The sequence below is a fragment of the Coregonus lavaretus genome (genome assembly GCF_964263955.1).
Source record: "Coregonus lavaretus genome assembly, chromosome: 27".
Taxonomy (NCBI): domain Eukaryota; kingdom Metazoa; phylum Chordata; class Actinopteri; order Salmoniformes; family Salmonidae; genus Coregonus; species Coregonus lavaretus.
This window is the reverse complement of record NC_140014.1, coordinates 40,540,438-40,549,720: the sequence shown is the minus strand read 5'-3', so window position 1 is coordinate 40,549,720 and position 9,283 is coordinate 40,540,438. Positions and strand designations below refer to the sequence as shown.

Below are 9,283 nucleotides of genomic sequence, written 5' to 3'. Positions count from 1 at the left end.
ATACAAATCATGAAAATAAGCATGACCATTTGTATATTTGTAGGCCTACTGCAAAAAAAAATACCTTATTTCTTGACTTGGGCTCTGTCTGTGCCACATCAAGTGCAAATACCCTATAAATCGATAATGGGTTTGTGTGATCTCAGACATTGAGAGGGTGATTACTTTTATATTGTTGGCTTGTATTTTGCTAGCTTCTCACCAGCAAATGAAAGGCTATATTTGAAGTTATAGTACTGTATGTGATTACTGAAGTGACATCACTTCAGACAGGGCTTAACTGCTGATTGCATATTCTGTATTCTGCTCATGTTTGCAGTCGCTTCTTAAGTGCTGTACAGCTACATGTACTCGTGGCTTGCTATTTTATTCATCTGAGATGATAAGCTCTCTCTCTCTTCTCTCTCTCTCTCTCTCTCTCTCTCTCTCTATGTCTCTCTATGTGTCTCTCTATGTCTCTCTCTCTCTCTCTCTCTCTCTCTCTCTCTCTCTCTCTCTCTCTCTCTCTCTCTCTCTCTCTCTCTCTCTCATGTCTCTCTCTCTCTCTCTCTCTCTCTCTCTCTCTCTCTCTTCTCTCTCTCTCTCTCCTCTCTCTCTCTCTCTCTCTCTCTCCCTCTCCCTCCCTCCCTCCCTCCCGCAGGTTCATCTCCTGCGGAATGCCGGTGATGAAGTCACCATCACTGTTCGGTACCTCAGGGAAGTTCCATCTTTTTTAAAGCTCCCATTGGGTAAGAGTTCTGAGTGGAAGTAGCATTACCATTACCATGTGCCATGCCATATACTGTTACTGTAACTATGCATTCAAAAATGGAGAGGGAAGCTCAAGTGAAACTGTCAGTTGTTTGACTGTCATCTGGTCGTTTTATGACTCAACCCATGCTCATTAGGCTTCCTTTGTCTTACAGTGGCGGCTGATCTAACTCAGGGTTGCTGTAAACAAAAGGCTAGGGCTTCAATGCCAAGCTAATATCATATCAAAGACTTGCATTTGTCTCTGTTGGCCTCCCTGCCTGGCCTCTACAGCATGCAGGAGACAGAATGAAGTGAATGTCATGCAACAGACTGGTGTAATCTGCTCTTACGTTCAATGTTTTTGGTCTGTTTTGACCAATTTGATAAAAAGGTTGGCACCCAATAGCTTGTGTCCAGAATCCTAGCAGACTTATTGAGTCTGGAAATGGATCTTTGAAGTTGTCGGCTTGATGAGTCAACAATGAAGCGGTGGAGCTTTATGCTGATTGGTTGGATGAGAGAGAGGAAGTAGAGCTCCATTAGACCTAGTGGTATTCTTCGCTGTGCTAATGCACCACGTGGTCCGGGTCCCAGGCTAGGGACCCAATGCTTTTGACAAGACGTACTTGCACAAGGCCCTCTTTAGATTCTCTACTGACTGGCCAAGGTGTTCTGATACCTGAGGTCCCCAGAGAGCCAGTCATGGTGTTCTGATACCTGAGGTGCCCAGAGAGCCAGTCGTGGTGTTCTGATACCTGAGGTCCCCAGAGAGCCAGTCGTGGTGTTCTGATACCTGAGGTCCCCAGAGAGCCAGTCGTGGTGTTCTGATACCTGTGGTGCCCAGAGAGCCAGTCGTGGTGTTCTGATACCTGTGGTGCCCAGAGAGCCAGTCGTGGTGTTCTGATACCTGTGGTGCCCAGAGAGCCAGTCGTGGTGTTCTGATACCTGTGGTGCCCAGAGAGCCAGTCGTGGTGTTCTGATACCTGTGGTGCCCAGAGAGCCAGTCGTGGTGTTCTGATACCTGAGGTCCCCAGAGAGCCAGTCGTGGTGTTCTGATACCTGAGGTGCCCAGAGAGCCAGTCGTGGTGTTCTGATACCTGAGGTCCCCAGAGAGCCAGTCGTGGTGTTCTGATACCTGAGGTCCCCAGAGAGCCAGTCGTGGTGTTCTGATACCTGAGGTCCCCAGAGAGCCAGTCGTGGTGTTCTGATACCTGAGGTCCCCAGAGAGCCAGTCGTGGTGTTCTGATACCTGAGGTGCCCAGAGAGCCAGTCGTGGTGTTCTGATACCTGAGGTCCCCAGAGAGCCAGTCGTGGTGTTCTGATACCTGTGGTCCCCAGAGAGCCAGTCGTGGTGTTCTGATACCTGAGGTCCCCAGAGAGCCAGTCGTGGTGTTCTGATACCTGAGGTCCCCAGAGAGCCAGTCGTGGTGTTCTGATACCTGAGGTCCCCAGAGAGCCAGTCGTGGTGTTCTGATACCTGTGGTCCCCAGAGAGCCAGTCGTGGTGTTCTGATACCTGAGGTCCCCAGAGAGCCAGTCGTGGTGTTCTGATACCTGAGGTCCCCAGAGAGCCAGTCGTGGTGTTCTGATACCTGAGGTCCCCAGAGAGCCAGTCGTGGTGTTCTGATACCTGAGGTGCCCAGAGAGCCAGTCGTGGTGTTTGGTTGCTGCTTATGTGTTTTTTGTTTTTGTTAGTGAACTTGTGGATTGCGGCAACAATGCTGTCTCTATACTGTATACTATGTTTATCGTCTATACATTCTATATATCTATATATTCTGTCTATATGTTCTGTCTATATATATTCTATGTATCTATATATTCTGTCTATATGTTCTGTCTATATATATTCTATGTATCTATATATTCTGTCTATATGTTCTGTCTATATATATTATATGTATCTATATATTCTGTCTATATGTTCTGTCTATATATATTCTATGTATCTATATATTCTGTCTATATGTTCTGTCTATATATATTCTATGTATCTATATATTCTGTCTATATGTTCTGTCTATATATATTCTATGTATCTATATATTCTGTCTATATGTTCTGTCTATATATATTCTATGTATCTATATATTCTGTCTATATGTTCTGTCTAAGTATATGTACATGAACCTGGCCAATGAAGGTGATTCTGAGGCTGAGGCTGAAGCTGATTCTCAGGCTGAGACTGATTCTGAGGCTAAGGCTGATTCTGAGGCTGAGAATGATTCTGAGATAAAGGCTGATTCTGAGGCTGATTCTGAGCCTGATTCTGAGCCTGATTCTGAGGCTGATTCTGAGTCTGAGGATGATTCTGAGGCTGAGAATGATTCTGAGACTGATTCTGAGACTAATTCTGAGGTTGAGACTGATTCTGAGGTTGATTCTGAGGCTGAGCGCATGAAGTATTTCATGTTTCAACAATATAACATTTGCTCTCATGGTTTTCAGGCTCCCCTGTACCACCCGCTGATCAAAGTAGCAGAGTCTCTTCACCTCTATTTGACAGTGGTTTACATTTAAATGGGAATTCTAGCAACACAGTAAGTAAACCTTTATGAAATGTTTTTCTTACATTAAATGTGCTTGTGATTCCAGTATCATGCATTAATGTGACACTAATACAAACTGACAATTTGAGAAATCTCCCAATACCTGGTTTGAGGATTTGATGTCTGGAGAGGAGACGAGGATGGAAGTTGACAGTTGTAAGGAATCCTACAGTGACCCCATAGCAAGATGTAAGCATAAAGCTTGGAGTAAACAAAGCATTGCTACAACCATAATCACTTGGCAGTGAGCCAATGATGTAGATGGCAGCTAGTCAGAGTGATCTTAGCATGGCAAAGTGACGTTGCCTTCCTCAGCCCTGAAGTACTGTCGCCCCTGTTCATAACAGCTCCAGATGCTGTAGTATTAGTGGGTATGACAGGGACTACATTAGAGTACAGGAAACTGTTGTGACCCCTCGTATGGAATCCCAGAGCGGATAGGTAGCCTACATGCTACAGCGATCCCATGTGAATCACACCATTTAGCGGATGTTTCTCAGCTGCAGAGGTTTCCACGGTAAAAGCAGGATGTTTCTCAGCTGCAGAGGTTTCCACGGTAAAAGCAGGATGTTTCTCAGCTGCAGAGGTTTCCACGGTAACAGCAGGATGTTTCTCAGCTGCAGGGGTTTCCACGGTAACAGCAGGATGTTTCTCAGCTGCAGAGGTTTCCACGGTAACAGCATGATGTTTCTCAGCTGCAGAGGTTTCCACGGTAAAAGCAGGAGTTTGAAGTGAGGTGGGTGCAGCAGATGGTGTTAGCTAGTTTCAACTACCTTAGCTTTTCATAGTAACATCACTCTCCTGAGACCTGTCTCCCTGAACAACATCTTGATCTCATCTGTGATCTAATGGCGTAGGGGAAACAGAGTGTAGTATTGAAACCGAGACAGTTGGTAAATGCTTCACAAATATTTAGCTGCTTAAAAATCTTAATGTAAATCTACATGCACTGTTTACTGAAACACATAATCAGATCATTTTTACTGGCCAATTGTTCCTTGTCTTGCAGCTAGATTGTGTGTGGTTTCCCATTCTACATTCTTCACAGTGATTTGAATGATCCTGGTCTAAAACACTGCAGAATCTTTTGCCAGCATGCACATTTCCTGCCATGCAAATGGACCTTCTTGCAAAGGCTATCTATATATTCACACCTGATTGAAACCAAAATTGTAATCTCCAGTATGGATACCTGACTGACCATAAGCTTTATTATGAATGAGTGCAGCGGATTCAATTCTCAAAATACTTAATTCCCTGATAGTCTTTGAACATGAAATATTTAGCATGAGCGGGCAGGACGTCAGAAGGCCCCTTTTTAGAGGAAATCTGCCCTGTGTCTATTCAGTCTATTGTCATCTTCCAGAACAGCTAGAGAATGTCAACCCTGGAGCACTGAGCTCTGTGTGTCACGATCGTCTTGAAGAGAAGTAGACCAAGGCGCAGCGTTGCAGGCAAACATACTCATTTATTAGCGAAACGTGATCAAAACAACAAAAGACGGTAACGTGACAGTACACGGTTAAACACAACCAACTAGAAACAAGAACCCACAAAACAAAAAGGAAAAACCGACAGTTTAAATATGGCTCCCAATCAGAGACAACCAGCAAACAGCTGACACTCGTTGCCTCTGATTGGGAGTCACTCAGGCCAACATAGAAATAAAGAACATAGAACTACACACCCTGGCTCAACATAACAGTGTCCCCAGAGCCAGGGCGTGACACTGTGGATTGCATTATCACTGTATTCACTGCAGTATCACTGCATTATCATTGTATTAACTGCAGTATCACAGCATTATCACTGCATTAACTGCATTATCACTGCATTAACTGCATTATCGGTGTGATCACTGTATTCGCTGCAGTATCACTGCAGTATCACTGTATTAAATGTAGTATCACTGTATTAACTGCATTATCATTGTATTCACTGCACTATCACTGCACTCACGTGTTCATTTAAACTCTGGGAGAATATACTCTGACACATGCTTACCTATGCATAAACAAGTCAGGTTTGACTTACTGTGACATAATGGATCAGCTAGCTGGGTTCTCATAATGGATCAGCTGGCTGGGTTCTCATAATGGATCAGCTGGTTGGGTTCTCATAATGGATCAGCTGGCTGGGTTCTCATAATGGATCAGCTGGTTGGGTTCTCATAATGGATCAGCTGGTTGGGTTCTCATAATGGATCAGCTGGCTGGGTTCTCATAATGGATCAGCTGGTTGGGTTCTCATAATGGATCAGCTGGCTGGGTTCTCATAATGGATCAGATGGCTGGGTTCTCTACAGTAAATTCTGAGGCTGAGAGGGCAGGTGGCTGACAAACACAATTAGCTGGCCAATTTCCTCACCAAAAAAAATACCCTCATGAGGTCAAAAACATACAATAGCAAAAGCTTCAAGCTACAACAAACTGATCCAGTCAAATTAGATGATACATTATCAGGAGAGTAGTAGGCTAACACCAGTGTATTTTGTTTCATTTTTCTCAAAGCGTTTGTTTTTATTCGTGGTATTTTTCCACGCAGTATCGATTATGCATCCTAGTGTTTTTCATAGTGAGAAAGTAGGACTGAAATGACAGTCATGTTTTAGTTTGTTTGGTTTCTTCTACAGAATGACATAATATAGCAGTGAACAGCGTTGCACCATGTAGACTAGAAACTGAAACCCACGGTGAAGTGGCCTTTATTGATCTGATTCTCTCTGCAACTAAAGCAGGTACAAAAAAGGATTCATGTCCCCATAAGAGAACCCTTTGAAGATCCCTTTTTGGTTCCAGGTAGGACTCATTTGGGTTCCATGTAGAACCCTTTCCACAGAGGGTTCTACCTGGAACCCAAAAGGGTTCTACCTGGAACCAAAAGGGTTCTATCTGGAACCAAAAATTATTCTACCTGGAACGAAAAAGGGTTCTCCTATGGGGACAGCCAAAGAACCCTTTTGGAACCCTTTTTTTCTAAGTGAGTAGATGACACTGCTGGTGGGAAAACATAGTGCTCCATAATTACATAGTTAACACAAAATGCTTAACCCAGACAATATTTCCCCCTATTTTCCCCTCCTTTAGCATTCTTGTTTGCTTGCCTGCAGGTGATTATAATTCTCTAAGCTTGTCATCTCCTGTAGGTGGCGTTGCCATTGAAATGATTGACAGTGTTTTCCTTTCATTGTCCCCAGGACAGCTTCCTATTGATTCATTTACATGCTCCAAATAATTGCGCTTTGGTCTTTTGTCGTCTCAGAAATATCACGAGCTATGGAAGAGTGAATGATATGAAGGACAAGAGTGGCAGTTTAGCTCTTGTTTCCCAGGTCCTTGGTGAAAACTGATACCTCGTCACTCTAATCCGTGTTGACGTGCAGATAGGATTCAATTTCTTGTCGTCTTTACCACTCCGTTGCGCAGCACAACTTGAAAGTCAAGTGTAATTATTGAGCATTGGTCTCTACATAAACTGACAAAGGGAGAATCGTTTGCTCTTAAAAGTAGCCATAATTGGTTATAGCCTTTGATTTGCTCAGAGGGGAGGCAAAGCAAATTATTTGTGCAAGAATATGTGCCAGGTGCTGCGATTGACTTGTAGAGAAATGCCATTGTGAAATCCCAGGACACAGTAAGTAAAAGGTGTGCTCGCTAGGTAACCATAATGATCTCTAATAATGAATAGCGTACGGTATCTAGGAAGCAACAAGGATATCATCCTTTCAAGTGCAAAAGGACTGAAAGTAGGACGTTGTTGTTTTCCAATGCACAATGATCATAGTGACCTAGCCAGTGAATGAGAGGAGACCCTCACTGCCTTCTTGACTTGTACCATGTAGGCTCCATCCTCGCCCTCCTCACCCTCGGCTAATGAACCAAAGTATGAGAAGCGCTGGCTGGATGCAGTGTCCCTACCCTTGTTGATGGCCCGAGTCTCCAGATACAAAGCCGGAACGGATAAATTAAGGTAAGGTAATCCTGTGTGATGAAATTCACCTCTGAGGCGCACAGTTCACCAAGCGCTGCTGTTGGTTTTGCTAGCACATTTCATTTAGGTGAAAGGTTGTTAACTCCAATATCTATGCACAGGCATGCAGTGTGTTAAAAGGTCAGCACTGCTGCAGGTCCCAGACGGTGAAGCCTGGATAGGATGGGAAGGTTTAACTTTAACACACTGAATTGGTTCTTTTAGAGATATAAACAATATCAAATGAACACAGGAAAAACAGGAAATGTTATTTTAATTCCTTCCTCTGCTAGATAACATGGCAATCCTCTAGATCCCTAATCAAATCAAATCAAATTACATGTACATTTAGATTTATGTCATTTAGCAGACACTCTTATCCAGAGCGACTTACAAATTGGGTGTATGTAAATCAAATCAAATGTTATTTGTCACATGCTCCGAATACAACAGGTGTTGACCTTACAGTGAAATGCTTACTTACAAGACCAAACCAACAATTCAGTTTTAAGAGAAATATGTCTTAAGTAAACAATAAATAAGTAAAAAAATAAAAGCAGTAAAATAACAGTAAAAATAACAAATAAATAATAAATTTTTCCAACAATTGTTTACAAACAGATTATTTCACTTATAATTCACTGTATCACAATTCCAGTGGGTCAGAATCTTCCTTGCTGAGCGGCCTTTCAGGTTAGGGTTAGGGTTATGTCAATATAGGACTCATTTTACTGTGGATATAGATACTTTTGTACCTGTTTCCTCCAGCATCTTCACAATGTCCTTTGCAGTTGTTCTGGGATTGATTTGCACTTTTCGCACCAAAGTACGTTCATCTCTAGGAGACAGAATGCGTCTCCTTCCTGAGCGGTATGACGGCTGCGTGGTCCCATGGTGTTTATACTTGCGTACTATTGTTTGTACAGATGAATGTGGTACCTTCAGGCGTATGGAAATTGCTCCCAAGGATGAACCAGACTTGTGGAGGTTTACAATTTCTTTTCTGAGGTCTTGGCTGATTTCTTTTGATTTTCCCATGATGTCAAGCAAAGAGGCACTGAGTTTGAACGTAGGCCTTGAAATACATCCACATGTACACATCCAATTGACTAAAATTATGTCAATTAGCCTATCAGAAGCTTCTAAAGACATTACATATAGCTGACATTTTCCAAGCTGTTTAAAGGCACGGTGGAGGACACAATGCAAATAGTCCGGGTAGCCATTTAATTACCTGTTCAGGAGTCTTATGGCTTGGGGGTAGAAGCTGTTAAGAAGCCTTTTGGACCTAGACTTGGTGCTCCGGTACCGCTTGCCGTGCGGTAGCAGAGAGAACAGTCTATGACTAGGGTGGCTGGAGTCTTTGACAATTATTAGGGCCTTCCTCTGACACCGCCTGGTATAGAGGTCCTGGATGGCAGGAAGCTTGGCCCCAGTGATGTACTGGGCCGTACACACTACCCTCTGTAGTGCCTTGCGGTCGGAGGCCGAGCAGTTGCCATACCAGGCAGTGATGCAACCAGTCAGGATGCTCTCGATGGTGCAGCTGTACAACTTTTTGAGCATCTGAGGACCCATGCCAAATCTTTTCAGTCTCCTGAGGTGGAATAGGCTTTGTCGTGCCCTCTTCACGACTGCCTTGGTGTGTTTGGACCATGATAGTTTGTTGGTGATGTGGACACCAAGGAACTTGACGCTGTCAACCTGCTCCAATACAGCCCCGTCGATGAGAATGGGGGCGTGCTTGGTCCTCTTTTTCCTGTAGTCCACAATCATCTCCTTTGTCTTGATCACGTTGAGGGAGAGGTTGTTATCCTGGCACCACATGGCCAGGTCTCTGATCTCCTCCCTATAGGGTGTCTCATCGTTGTCTGTAATCAGGCCTACAACTGTTGTGTCGTCAGCAAACTTAATGATGGTGTCGTGCCTGGCCATGCAGTCATGGGTGAACAGGGAGTACAGGAGGGGACTGAGCATGCACCCCTGAGGGGCCCCCGTGTTGAGGATCAGCGTGGCAGATGTGTTGTTACCTAC

General features: G+C 43.9%; 1 protein-coding gene across 1 annotated transcript in view; it reads left to right on the top strand.

Annotated features, from left to right (window-relative positions):
- Positions 1 to 9,283, top strand: part of LOC311103014 (gamma-2-syntrophin-like) — a gene marked incomplete at both ends in the record, with an annotated part of 54,595 nt that overhangs the window by 19,275 nt on the left and 26,037 nt on the right. The window contains 3 exons of the mRNA XM_084144508.1: positions 641 to 728; positions 3,180 to 3,271; positions 7,122 to 7,249. Of these exons, the coding sequence (XP_084000634.1) occupies positions 641 to 728; positions 3,180 to 3,271; positions 7,122 to 7,249 (308 nt within the window). The remainder of the gene's footprint in view (positions 1 to 640; positions 729 to 3,179; positions 3,272 to 7,121; positions 7,250 to 9,283) is intronic.